The sequence below is a fragment of the Petromyzon marinus genome, chromosome 11 (genome assembly GCF_048934315.1).
Source record: "Petromyzon marinus isolate PM22_M1 ecotype Great Lakes invasive population chromosome 11, UKy_Petmar_22M1.pri1.0, whole genome shotgun sequence".
Taxonomy (NCBI): Eukaryota; Metazoa; Chordata; class Hyperoartia; order Petromyzontiformes; family Petromyzontidae; genus Petromyzon; species Petromyzon marinus.
In genome coordinates, this window is record NC_133677.1 from 8,747,295 (window position 1) to 8,761,744 (window position 14,450).

At 40.3% G+C, this 14,450-nt stretch overlaps 1 protein-coding gene across 3 annotated transcripts; it reads right to left on the minus strand.

The window, feature by feature from the left end:
- Positions 1 to 1,383: 1,383 nt before the first annotated feature.
- On the minus strand, positions 1,384 to 12,510 carry ZMAT4 (zinc finger matrin-type 4). Of its 3 annotated transcripts, none has more exons than XM_032952098.2 (7): positions 12,392 to 12,510; positions 6,035 to 6,139; positions 5,842 to 5,931; positions 5,218 to 5,401; positions 3,498 to 3,734; positions 3,175 to 3,271; positions 1,384 to 1,950 (listed from the first exon to the last, which is right to left on the minus strand). In XM_032952098.2, exons 1-7 carry the CDS (start codon positions 12,443 to 12,445, stop codon positions 1,812 to 1,814), a joined length of 906 nt encoding a protein of 301 aa, XP_032807989.1. In that variant the 5' UTR covers positions 12,446 to 12,510; the 3' UTR covers positions 1,384 to 1,811. The 3 variants fall into 3 exon arrangements, with proteins under 3 accessions (XP_032807989.1, XP_032807990.1, XP_032807992.1); XM_032952099.2 differs by lacking the exon at positions 12,392 to 12,510 and adding an exon at positions 9,305 to 9,468; XM_032952101.2 differs by lacking the exon at positions 12,392 to 12,510 and adding an exon at positions 9,111 to 9,195.
- Positions 12,511 to 14,450: the final 1,940 nt, after the last annotated feature.

Sequence of the window (14,450 nt, forward strand, 5' to 3'; positions counted from 1 at the left end):
TTTTCACAGCTGCATCGACAATCATGGTCCTGAACATCGTCCACTCGGACTCAAAATCCATGACCTCGAGTGTAGAAAAAGTATTCTCGGTGGCAGTTGACGTCTCTCTGCACTGGGTCTTCCGCCAGACGTTCCTAGAAAACCCGCACTATTCATTTGGGCCTTCCATGTCCATCTGGTCAGTGCACCACGCGTTGGATCCAACTTACCACCAGGTGGTGATCAGTTGCACCCCTGCCCCACTCTTCACCCGAGTGTCCAGAACATACAGCTTTGGGTCCGATGATACAACTATAAAGTCAATCATTGACCTTCGGCCCAAGGTACTCTGGTACCAAGTACACTTATGAGCATCCTTGTGTTCGAACATGGTGTTTATTGACATTCCGCGACTAGTGCAGAATTCCAATCACTAGTCGGGTTCAGATCAGGGGGGCCCATTCCTCCAAACACCTCTCCAGGTATCTCCATCATTTCCCATGTGAGCATTTAAGTCGCCCAGTAAGAATATGGAGTCGGTAGGCAGCACTATCGAACACTACACCCACCGTCTCCAAGAAGGCCGAATACTCTGAACGGCTGTTTGGTGCATAAGCACAGAGTTTTCCTTTCCGAGACGCAAAGTCTCATTTAGGTGACCCTCATCCACTGGGACACTCTCCAACTGAACAGCACCCAGCCGGGGTCCTTGTGAGTATCCCCACAACCATTCAGGGCCTCTCATCAGGGGATACTCCGGAATAGGAGAGAAACCACCCCCTTCGAGAAGTTTGGTTCTAGTGCCAAAACTGTGTGTGGAGGTGAGACTGACCTCCACCAGCTTTGGCTCATTCCCCCCAGCGGCGTGACATTGGCCGTCCCAATAACTAGTATCCATTGCCAAAGTCCAGTTCATCCGAGACCATCCCTCTCCCTGCTATGGCATCCCAACCGCCCTCACCCTTCGTCCTGCGGATGGTGGGCCCACAGGACGGCACCAAATAGCCATTTGGGGCTGGGCCCAACCGGGTTACGTGGGTCACCCAGTCACCAGGCGCTTGCCAGCGAACACCACCACCAGGCCTGGCTCCGTGGGGGGGGGGGGGGAGGGGATCCCAGTATACCTTGTCTGGGCAAGGTTCTCAGGATTTTTATATTTCAGAATCATTCATAAGGGGCTTGTTTTGGACCGTTATTTGTCTGGAACCTCCCTCCAGACCTGTTCGCAAAGGGAGACCCAACTAGGAATACAAGACTCCAGACAACATAGTTCTGAAGGTTATTGGAACACAAACCCCACCACCACAACAAGGTTACGATCCTTCGGTGTATGTAATGCAAAAAAACCCTCACGTTGACATCACCATTCCCACGTACTGAAACTCATGCTCTGGAGAATCAAGCTAGACCCTTTATACCAATTTTAATATTTAGTGGACTACAGTACAGCGATTCTTACACCCCAAATTTATTGTTTGTTGAATTAACTACCTAATGTAAAACACTTGAATGTCTGAAACTCATCATGTAAAAAAAAGCTAAACCAAACGACACATTATCCTTACATACTGTAACTATGGACATTTAACTTTTTCCACACCGTACTATAATAGGTGCCTTTTGAAAAGCTTTATGCAAGTTTAAAACAAATCAAGCATTACTTATTTTACTTTATTAAAACACAATATATGGTAAATACACTAAAGACTAGTCAATCTATTGGAGCAATGAAGCTTTTAGATTTGTATATCATAAGCAAAGACGGACTTGTACTGTAGCAGAAACCACATCAAAAGTGGGAGGGTGGCAAGAGATGGCGCGACTGGAGGTGTTCAGAGCCACTCTGGGTCCATGCCAGGAGTGGGTTCTTCGGCGAATGCCTCTTCTGATGTCTCAGGCTTCCATTCCTCATCTTTCCCCTCAGCGGTGGTGTCGCTGCTCACTGGTCGTATTGCCGATGTTTGCTTCAGCCTGCAAAACAACCACAAAATAATAATCAAAAGTCTTGAATCGGTTGGAGTTTTGTACAGGCTTCTCCATAACTAAAACTGTAAACCGTCTTTTTCCCTAGAGTGTCCAGTGGGAGGCTTGTTTGGTCACTTGTCATTAGATGAGCTCAGAGGGGTCGTGAAGGGCAGAATAAAAGGGTATGGGAAAATTATGTTGAGCTGCAAGCCATGATCACTGGGTGGAGGATGCAAAGGAAGCAAGGAAGTGGTAATTGTGCTATATATGCATACATTTATGTGGGAGCCAAGAAAACATATGCATATTGTTGGAGGGACATTAATATAATTAATTAAATCACACGTCAATATAATACAATACTAACTTCCGGCTCCCGTACAGTCGGTCTATATTTTTTTATTTTGTGACCAGCAGATGGAAGCGAATAACCATTAAATGAACGAACGATTCTTCAATTATAATTGATGGTCACGCTCACACAAGACGTAATGAATCATGCATATCTGAATGAGCTATTTATTAATTGATACAAATTATACACGTCGATATACCTTTAAGCAAATTGAATAATCGAGACAAAGGCAACAGATTGGTCAAAAAAGGATTAAATATAATCCGCCCAAATCTAATCATTTCATGATGTGTCAAAGGGAGAGGAATTATTTCATGCTTACTAGCAAGTTGCTCACATATCTGCCGAGATGTTTTACTATATCCCCAGGTATAGAGGAGTTTTCGCCAGATAATCAGATTGTCAAATACACAAAATAAGAAATTGTCCAAAAATCTCAAGACTCGTAAATGAAAGCCACATAGAATTGAAGTATTTCGGTGAAAAAACTACATTATATGAAGTTGATCAACCTTTCCAATATGTCAGGAGGAACATGCTTGGCCTGTTTAAATGTGACTATTACGATAGTATATTGGAGTGTAGAGGAATATTTATAATGCTAAAAGGTAGTATTTTTTTATTTTGCCTTTTATAGATTAAAACATGAAATAATAATGCAAAATCACTTATTTCTGCACAAACAATATATGGACAGAGTTTTCATGTTGCAATGCATCAAGGACAAATTATAAACTGTGCCTCAAAATAAAAAATAATTATGGTCGATTGCATTTCAATACTATTGTTAATTACATGAAACTAATGCGAATAAAGTCATCTTACATATGTAAAAACATTATTTGTATCAAGTGCTGCAAAAGACCATCACTTACTTGTTTTGATGTTTGTTGCCTTTGAGATGATTCTGGTATTGATCCATTGAGTTTAGGTTCACATTACACAAATCACAGACATAGGTGGTCTTGGCGGCTAAAATAAAATAGAAAAAAATACTCTTAATCACCACAAGATGAAGATATGGCCATTCCTTAAAATACATGTAATTTCAACACTACACATAAATATTTTATTTTAAAAAGTACTGCATTCAAGAAAAAATATTACAACGCAATGTTGACATGAAATATCTTATCCAGTATAGTGCTAGCTGCCCATTATGCTCTACATTAATGTAAAAACTACAAAAAATTCTTACGTGCAGGGGTAGGATTTGTAACACCACTTGCAGGCTCCCCTAATGTTTGAGCACGTGCAGCATTCTTTCGGTGCTTCTTTCCTTCATAATGTTGAGCTGCCATTCCAGGATTATTAAAAAATGCATTACAAAGCCTGCACAGCTTTTGTGGGTCAGATCCTGCCAGAGGAGAAGCATTGACCAATGCAGCATCTTCGACTGGGCTTGGGTTTGCAGCACCGCTTGGAGGGATCACCACTGCGGATATAAACAGGCAACACACGTGAATTACTGTATACTTTTAACACCAGTCTCCTCACCCACCAAAATATACTGTATTAAATAGTATTACCATATTCTGCAGATTATAAGACACTCTGGAGGGTTAAGACACCCCCTCAACTTTTGCTTTAAAATACAGAGAGAAAAGCGTCTTATATGAGAATAGGTTTTCCCCTTTTTTCTGGCAAAACAGGTGTTACGATGTTAAAACACCAAACTGAAACCTTTTACAAGGAATCATGTCTGCATTAACCACAATACTTGTGGTCAGAAAGCAAACAAAAAAACACTGATAATATATTAATGGTCTTTGAAACTGGCGTCCTCTGGTCTAACACCGTTTTGAGACGGCTCAAAAAAAGCTGTCTCTGGTGTGGACCAATCAGTTTCAAAGACAATGCATATATTATCAGAGTACGTTTTTTGTTTGCATTCTGACCACAAGCATTGTGGTTAATGCAGACATGATTCCTTGTAAAAAGGTTTCAGTTTGGCGTCTTAACATCTTAACACCTGTTTTGTTGCCAGAAAAAAGGGGAAAACCTATTATCATATTTTGGTACCAGCAAAGGAGGTCCCATGAAGTAGTGTCTTATAATTCAGAGAATGCAATAGCAATGTTATAAATTACATGCACCTGATCTCATAAGCTAAGCTCGCTTGATCCTAGATATCATTTGAATGGGCGACTACCATGCATAAAAATAGGTATGATGGGTGGTTGTAAATCTACGTTGACAGCAGAGGGCAGTGAAGCACACAGTACAATACATTGTTGTATTGTACTGTGTTCCAATGTCTAAGGTCCCTTGGTTTCACAAACCCTGACCAGCGTGAAGGGTGGTCAAATAACCCTAATATCACGTGGCATGGAAAGGCCATCATCGAGCAATAGATTGACAAACTTGCTGTACATTTACAAATTGCAATTAAGACAATCAAGTACATACCAATTAAGTGATTTTTCACAATTTAAGTTCCAACTCCTTTTTGGGCATTCTGGTGAAGAAACTTGAGTGTTTGCAAGGTTTTCGTGATTCAATCATGTATATACATATTAACAAATTATTATACACAATACATTTAATGTATTTTGCAAGCAAATGTATCAATTTTACTCCACAGTTCAATACACTGTGACATCATAATTTATATAACAGCTGATGCATAATGATTACACAGCCTCAAAATACTTTCTAGTACATCATTTTCAAGTTCTTTTGTTGGTAAATTACTGCTGATGCATGTATATCTATTTGTGAACACAATCTTACAGTAACTTTCAAAACTTGATTGCTCAATCAATGTCTTTTGCAATTATCCTTCAAATATTGAGATAAACATTCAATGTGCCTTTAAATTGCTATAGGATGTTAATACAAGTTGTGCATAAAAATGTCTAATTTTTTTATGCATGCCATTGTGTTAAAACCCTTCTATTCACTGCAAATGCACTTACCCCTTTTGGACGCAGGGCTCACAGTAGCAGTGGCATCTTCAGTGCCCAACATCAGCTTCAGCTTCTTGGCATGGGTCTTGCCTTGGTAATGTGCTTGAGCCACTACAGCTGAATTGAAGACCATGCTACAAAGGGTGCATGCCTTCATACGTTCCACATCTGTGGAATCCTCAGTGCCACCAGGCTGCCAAGTGACACAGTAAATGCAAAACGTTACATCTGTGTACGTGACAAATACCAATTACAGAATGGACATCTTTATTAAATAACTAGACAAAAATGCTATTTTGTATATATAATAGTTGTTATTTCGTGGCAAAGCCTCACATTTCCATTTGTTAAAATATGCATGACTTGTGGGACAAGAAAAACATTTCACAAAGCATTCATCTAATTATTTAAACCATACAGCAGTTAGATACAGTATTTCACGTGTTTTTAATTCACGTTAATAAAAAAACGAATCACTGAGTCCTTAATACATTCGTGTAATTTTACTTAATATTTCACAATTTTTAGATAAGATTGCAAAAAAGATGAAGCAGACAGTGCATGTATTGTCATCTGTTTGGCCAAAACAGCAACATAACTTCTTGCAAATTTTTTTTATTAATCAAGACTTACCACCTCTGTTCGGACCATCTTTGGCAGAGAACCTCCATCTTCTGGGTTCAGCATCGAATGCATGCGCACTTTATTGGCATGCTTACGGCTCTGGATAAAATAGGACAGGGACACGCATATATATTCAGCATCCATTTTGCGCATATTAACGTCGACACATACCACAAATGAAATAAGCAGAAGAAAACCGCACCTGATAATGAGCCAGGCGCTGTGACTCGGAGATCAGCTTTGCAGAGCAAACTTTACAGAAGGTTTCGGTGAACAGGACGCCATCCAACTCGAGCTCCGGCTTCATCTGCAAACAATTTTTAAGTGTCGTTTGAATATATTAAAAGAAAACTTGTACGTATTTGCATTTAACATCTGACAATTTTGATAAAAAAATATTTACACATTTCCTTAATTTGTGGTTTAAAATGTTGGTTTTATTGCACTTTCGACCACAATGCTTGGAGGACATGTGATATATAGCAATACCCTTCACTTTTATTTCTGCGATTGGTTTCTTACAGTACTGCATTTCCATCAGCTTTCGTTGGAACAAAATAAACATTCTAGCCATTATACAGCACCGACTGCTTTAGTTCCACTGAAAAATATGAGGATTGCTTCTGACCATTTAAATTATATCTTAAAGTTATTTTATATTCGATATTTATACAATTTTATATACTTCAGCCCCTTGGTGTTAGTTAGACTTTTAACCCTTATTATTATAGTAAGACTTGTTTAAAACTTATTTAAGATTTTAGATTCCTATATGTTGAATGTATGCACCATCCTGCCAAAGTAAATTCCGTGTCGGTGTGAACTTTCATGGCGAATAAAACCCTTTCTGATTCTGAAAATAATTGTCATTGCAAGCCACTGTCCTCAATGTGCATTCATCCATGAGATGAAGTGGCTATATCAGATGTCATCTACAGTCCCTGGCAAGTCAGCTGGAAATCTAGTAGGCCTGCTGTTTTTCATTTTAAGATTCTACAAAAAAACTCAACTTTCAAAATTACCCACTAACTACAGCTTGTAGTCAATGTTGAATTTAATGAAGTAATTGAACATGGCTAATCGTGCTTGTCTGAAATCTTTTGCTTGAAAATTATGGTAGGCAGTGCTCAATCAGCTCCATGCTGGCTCCAGATTTTACCTGGCTTCGACTCCAGGGTCATAAAAAAAACACAATCAATCTGTTTTCTTGATAGTAACATCATCATCCTCTTCATGTCTTAAAATTTGCATTAATATGAATAGTCCAACGTGAATGTGTGTTATATTAAAGAGGATAAGAATGTGCCATTTGGTTTTAAGATTAAAATAAATAAAAATATCTTCAGCCAGGTGATATGCAGCCAACGAAGGTTCTTGGAGTGGGCCTGCTGAGATTTAACCCAACGACAGATTCAGATTTAGCGTTCATACTAAGGCCGCAATTATTTGTTACTCGAAAAAAATACGATTCGTGCATCAAATCTCAAATTAGGCGTGTAACAGTAAATATGCATTATCAATCAGTAGTACTCACAACACGTGTATTCAATCGCATGTTTAAGAAATAATTGCCTTACACATATGCAAATGGTATGTAACTGTAGCTAATGATAAAATACACAAAAAACGGAAAATAAAAAGAGTAAAAACAAGACAAAAATTGTTGATACTTGAATCAAGCTATTTAGCTTCTGTACAGTCAAAACCCTAAAACGATGTTGCTTTTTAAATCATATTTAATGTGTTAGTCAGGCATCTCCTGCAGACCATCACGACGGCTGTGTCCCTGCAAACTGCATTGATTCTGGAAGGAGTTTCTGTTCAATTAGCGATAATAACAAGCCGCATAGCGAGACGTCACACGGCAGATGACCTACGAAGTAGCTCACGCATTCTTATTCTTGTTTTTTTTGCTGTGGTTTTCACACCTGATGATGATTGCGTGTGTTGCAGTCGAAACGTCGTGAGAATTTTATTGTTTAATATTTTTTTATTTTATTGTTTCCCTTCCACGTGACTTTACCGAAAGAACCAAGAATATGAATCCCTGCAGTCACGAAAGCTTTAAATCGAAATTTCACGCATACTTGTTCATCCGTATTCTTGTACAGGAAAATAAGAGTTTTAAGGTCCATACTGCCTACAGCCGTTTCAATACGGGCAATTGTCTTTTCTTATTTCATATTTGTTTGTGTTTCTCCCTTGTGATGGGACTTTGTAGGATGAACGTTGAGATTTATAAGGGCACGGGGTGAGACTAATTAGGTCTGAATTGGTTTGTAGTAAGGTAGGGGCACTGATCAGGGGCTGACAGGTAAGCTCACGTGTTGGGCAGGAGAGGCTTGTGTACATAGCATTTTACATGATTTCCTTGTCGAATAAAATACTTATTTAGCACTGGTTTTCACGATTGAAACGTTTTTAGGCAACTCTTTGATTAACCGAGCCAGTTTGCTATAAGTAATAATGAATGTACACGATAGCTATAGTCGGCTGTCCCCTGCACATTAAATCATACATTGGAGACCTCGCGTGATCAGAAACATGTAGATCTTAAAATACCATAACTTCATCAAAAGCTGATGTCAAGCCAACATTGCAAGAGGAAGCATAACTTACTATTAAAAACCATATCGCACCCCACTATATTTAAATGTGCCAATATCAGTAACATTACCAAACGTATTCATCCATCCACTTTGGTATTCAATAAGGGTGACTGACCGTCAATAACAGTTTAACAAAAGCCCTTGCTTTATCTGCACCGTGCCTGTTATAATTACAAGATAGCTTACTATCCACTATTGATCAATAATGTCGTCATTTCAGTGGTTTGCACTCCGCAACTTAAGATGTATAACGTAACTGGGCAGCAACGCACATTTATTTAATGATAACGTTGCAAAATCGTGACTATCGCAAACACGCCAACCAATTTAAGCGCACTCTCTTCCCCCCTTCCTCCGACTTGAAATACCCGAAATAAGAACCCAGCCATCACAGATAAATTCCCCCTATAAAGGGGTGCACGCAGGTAGTTAGATAGTAAAGTCGTGTTCTCTACGGCGCCGTTTGGGACACCTTAAATGCCCGCTGTGGTGCGTCTCCCCATCAAGACAATGGGCAGCAGCAGCAGCGATACACAACACAAACACCACACATCGATTAACATACATCACTAATCGGCGCGGCAAATGAAACATCGGTACTCAACGCGCGTCACGACACCAACAACACAGTTTATTTGTAATTACTATTACTCTACATTTAGAAAATACCGAAGCATGTGAAGGAAAGCCGAGGCCTCGAGGCCCAGGCTTCGACATTAATCGCCATTTCAACTCCCGCGCGAAGCCGCGACGCAGCGTTCAGACCGGGGGGGGCACGGAGGAGCGGCTTCGTCTCTCGCTCGGCGGTAGACACAACGGAAAGAAAAGAAAGAAAAAAAACATCCCGTGGCTCGCAAACAAACCTTGTTGTTGTTGTCGACGCCGCCGCCGCCGCCAGACGTGTTGGCAGGCGAGAGAGGCATCGTGTTGCGCGCCGAGGTCGCCGCCCGCGGTTGCTAAGACCTTCGTCTCGAGCCGTGGTGGAGCGACGCGAACCGCCCGCCCCCCCCACCCCAACGTTGTCAGGTTCTCGAGGATTTCCCTCCAGATTTAATTTAATGCTTTCGTGACTGCATGGATTAATATTGTTGGTTCTTTCGGTAAAGTCACGTAGAAAAGGGGAAACAATACAACAAAATTGTATAAAATTCTCACGATTTTTTTTCGTATTATTGTGTTGTTTTTTTCCTTCTACGTGACTTTACCGAAAGAACCAAGAATATATATGCAGGGTGTTTCAAACAAAACACAATGTTAACAATCTTGATTTGAAGCTTTCGTGACTGCACGAAATCCATACTCTTTGGTTCTTTCGGTAAAATAAAATAAATTATACCTACGTGACTTTACCGAAAGTATAAAATGTTAACACTTATTACGGGACTATCGTTTTTTTTAATAGAAACATGACAACAAAAATATGGCTCTCGGGTTTTGTGTTATAATTTATTTATATAGTTTATTGTTTAAAAAATTCGGTCACAGTCCCTATGATCACTGTTACATTGCATTTATGGCTTTTATTTTGGTGATTTAGAAAACGTTTTTTTTGGTTTGGCCTGTTTTTGTTTATTGTAGTACGGAGTTAGACTGATGGCCTTAATCTTAGTTGTCTTGTGGTTGTTGTTTGACTTGCATCCCACTGGGATTTTTGCACACAGCGTTGGTGTACGGTGCTATTTCAGGAATATTTTGCTGGTTTTTTTCCTGGATTTTCTGTTTGCACAGTCGCATAATCACTTTAAGATGTTTTCTTGTTCATGTTTTTGTTTGTTGCGGTTGCACCCGATTCAAGAGCCAAATGGCTCACAGGACTATACCAAATAAATGGAAATAAATAAAATGGAACAAATGGATGTTAATAGCTTCAAAAGATCAAAGAGTCTCCCCACTTGTTCGCCATCATTGCGAACGCGTGCCTGGATGGAATCTTATCCAGGGTGGTACCCCAGAGCCCCGAGGTAACATTTATTGTGGTATTGTTGAAAATTCTCAGATGTGTTAACACTTTTTTAAAGCACCCTGTAAAATATTAAAGGACTAAAATAGATACGCTGACGACGTGTCTCCTTCGCATTACACGTCGTGTCCGCGTTCAAATAAATTAACGATATTCTTGAGTCTTTCAGTAAAGTCACGTAGATAGGTTCAAAGAAAATAACAAAAAAAAAACGACGCCGTTTCGATCGCAACACAAGCAATCGTCATCAGGAGAAGAAAATAGCAGGTAAGCTGCTGAAGCAGGCTGTTTTAAAGGTTTGAAATGGGTGGAGCCCAAGGGTCAAAAGCGTAGTGGGCGGGGCTAGTTATGTTAATGTGGGAAATTTGCATGTCAATGTAAGATCGGAGAGCCACCCCCACATAGAGGAAAATGAGCAACGGTGGCTGTGTTAGCGAGACATTTAACCTGTTAATGTAAAACCAGAAAGCCGAAAATAACTACTAACAACGGAAGGTAGGATGGAAACATCACAGCCAGTTATGACTTAAACTGGTTAATAACGTCCTTCCAATGATTGAGTGGGAGGGGCTAGTGATGTTACAGTGAGAAATTTTTATGTAAATGTAAGCTCGGAGAGCAAACTAAATTAACGAATTATAATTTTTATTTCGTACGCGAAGCACCGGCTACTCTCCCATCATTTCAGCACCATTTGCATACCCTGTCAACCCATACAATTTACTTCGTATTATTGTACAGGGAAATTTAGTTTTTAGGTCCACACGGCGCACAGCCATTACAATACGAGCAAAAAGAACACATTTTTGTCTATTTATTTGTGTTTCTCCCTTGTGATGAGACTTTATAGGATGAACGTTGAAATATTATAAAGGGCAGGGGGTGACCAATAAGGTCTGAATTGGTCTGTAATAAGCTAGGCACTGATAAGGTTTGCCATTGGTTCTAACGAAGTATCATATCTTTGATAATATTCATAGGCGGAGTTTTACATCTATATTTGGGGAAGCAGGGGTTCGCTTTATCCCTCACATTAGGAATCGAGGGTGCATATTATTTATTTTTAAGCAGTTGGAGGTTAAACATAACTCACATCAATCAAAGTTAATATTTCTGAGCTTCAGTACCCCGGTGTATACAAGTTACATTGTAGTTGCGGTCAATGTTACTTGGAAGAGCCAGAGACATCTCGCTAACTGACTAAAACATCCCAGTGATGCATGCTAAAAAAGACGACTGCTCCAGGTGCAGATCACTGCCTGAACTATCTTGGCGAATGTAACATTTATTTTGCTTAAACAGAGGCCCTATGTAGACATAGAAAGTATTATTATTATCAGCACTTGATCCATAAAGGACTACACATATATAGACATCAGAATCGAAACTTCAAGAGATGATGCCTACAAGTTAAATAATATTTTGAAAAGTGTCGTTAGACATTTTGATAAGTTACCAATAAATTATAATTGTAACTGTAATACCTTATTTGTTAGGATGCACGACTACCCAATACAGGAACACGCATTTTAGTTTAATATATTTTGTTGCTTAAGTATAGGTAGCTGTGATGACGCAAATATTGCATAGGTTATTTCAGGTTGTCATTGTTCCTCCCCTTGTTCAGGAATTTAACATAAATCTGCTATAATATAGTTTATGCACGCAGATTGTCATGTTTAATTGGTTAATACATTGTCAAGGGTGCCATCCGATTATTTACACGTTAGTGAACATACACACCAATAAAGGAAATTAGGATACTTCTATGCACATGCTCAAATCAATAGCATGCCTATATTAATGTATTGATAGCTACATCGTTTGAAGGATTACACGTAATCTGATTAAATGGCACACACCTGAGCAGATACATACACATACACTAAGAAGGCAATTAGGACATCCCATATCAATATTAAATCATCTATTTGGGGACGTCCATTATAAAATGGTCAAGTCTGTATTCCTTAAATAATTATGTACCTACAGCTCCGCGAACAGTCAGTTCCCATGTCTTCTTCATTGTAGTTTCAGTTCCCATGTCTTCCACATTGTAGTTTCCGTTCCCATGTCTTCCACATTGTAGTTTCCGTTCCCAAGTCTTCCACATTGTAGTTTCTGGTCTCATGCCCTGGCTGCTGCTTTAAATAATACCCCCTCTCCCCGCCTTAAATTGGACCGCGCCCTCCGCCCCTGACTGCCACGTGCCTTCAATTATCTCAACATGTACATTTCGCTGTCCTCGATACAGTCCCCTCAGGGCACTTGTTCCCAATCATCTCAAAGTGTACACTTTATAATTTCTCCAAACAGTTCCATACACGTACACACGTAGATCGCTTACACACATCAATTGATTGTTGCATCCTTGATTGTGGAATCACAGTACCCTTTAAATTCAGATCACAGCAGAACAAGCCGCAAGGTTTGTTTGCGGGCACAGCCAGTGCTCAGCTTGTCCACTTTACCAAGTCCGAGTATGAGAGCGGGATTGATTCTCGAAGCGTAACAGAACTGAGGTTAATTTAAAGATTGATCGACAAACCCCTCTATTCCTGTTGACCTGTAGCGTCAGCGCATAACGTGGCAACTTATAGCGGGGATTCATTATTCAAATTGAGTAATTTGCAGGTTATTATTTATTGTTTTTAAAATGTGCTACCCTGACCAAAACACACAATGGCATACTCGAATAACACCACGGCATATTTTAGCGTCTGCTGTGAAGCAGACAGGGTATATTGTTTTGGTTGTTACACCCGCAGTTATAACCAAGACGGCAGCTAGATTCGAACCGTAAACCTTGGCAACACGCGGCGAACGCGCTTACCCCTTGGCCACGTCACACCACCCAGTCCTATCCCTGTGCCACAACACCTGCTGGTCTGGAGCAGTGGGGTTAGCTATCGAGTGTGCAGGCGGTGCAATAGCACCGGGGACCATGGGCTGGGCTACAAAGAAGGGAAAATTGGACAGGGGCCTCTCCATTTATTTCTTTGCACCAGGGCCCATGCCAACCCACCCTTTGCCACTGCGATGGGCTTATGGATTACACTATGTAACACAATTTTTGTCCCTGGGTAATAAGTGTTATTTCGTAATTGTTTATGCCTAAAAAGTATAGAAAATGGCTATTATTCCCCACAAACTTTGCTTTTGTGACCAGGACAGTGATATTTTGAAATGTTCCTATTTTCAATGAGAAAACGGGCAAAGTTGTGTCTTTTCGTTTACATAAAGTCAGAAAAAACAACATATGAATCAAAATTAACATGCATTTATACTAAAGTAATACAAGTAAGTAGTTTTTCGAGATTTACGATTATACTGTAAATCACTTTCACGAATCAGCCCCCAAATGTAGTCTCCCATCATGTTCTCGTTCTACTGTCCTTGTTAGCGGCATTCAAAGTCCAGTATATCCTGGTGGAAGCGCTCACCTTGCTCCCCCAAGTACGCTCCCATGTCCTCCTTGAATTTATCAAGATGAGCATCAAGGATATGGACTTTGAGGGACATCCTACAGCCCATTGTGCCGTAGTTCTTCACCAGAGTCGCAACCAGCTCCACATAGTTTTCGACATTGTGATTGCCCAGAAAGCCACAAACCACGGCGACAAAGCTGTTCCAAGCCGCTTTCTCCTTACTTGTGAGCTTCTTGGGGAATTCATTGCACTCCAGGATCTTCTTTATCTGTGGTCTTACGAAGACAACGGCTTTGACCTTTGCCTCAGACAGCTTAGGGAAGAAATCTTGAAGGTACTTGAAGGCTGCCGACTCCTTATCTACAGCTCTGACAAATTGTTTCACAAGGCCCAATTTGATGTGCAGTGGTGGCATCAGCACCTTCCGGGGGCCACCAGTGGCTCCCACTTGACGTTGTTCCTCCCCACAGAGAACTCGGTCCGCTGTGGCCAGTCCCACCTGTGGTAGTGTGCCTTGGTGTCCCTGCTGTCCTAAATGCAAAAATAGCAGGGAAACTTGGTAAAATCACCTTGGAGACCCATCAGGAATGCCACCATTTTTAAATCTCAGATGACCTCCAA

Coding starts and splice junctions, on each gene's coding strand:
- ZMAT4 (XM_032952099.2), bottom strand. CDS start 9,364: ATGCCTCTCTCGCCTGCCAACACGTCTGGCGGCGGCGGCGGCGTCGAC. Junction 5,932..6,034: donor AGCGCCTGGCTCATTATCAG/GTGCGGTTTTCT, acceptor TATTTTATCCAG/AGCCGTAAGCATGCCAATAA. Junction 1,951..3,174: donor GGCAACAAACATCAAAACAA/GTAAGTGATGGT, acceptor GTTGTTTTGCAG/GCTGAAGCAAACATCGGCAA.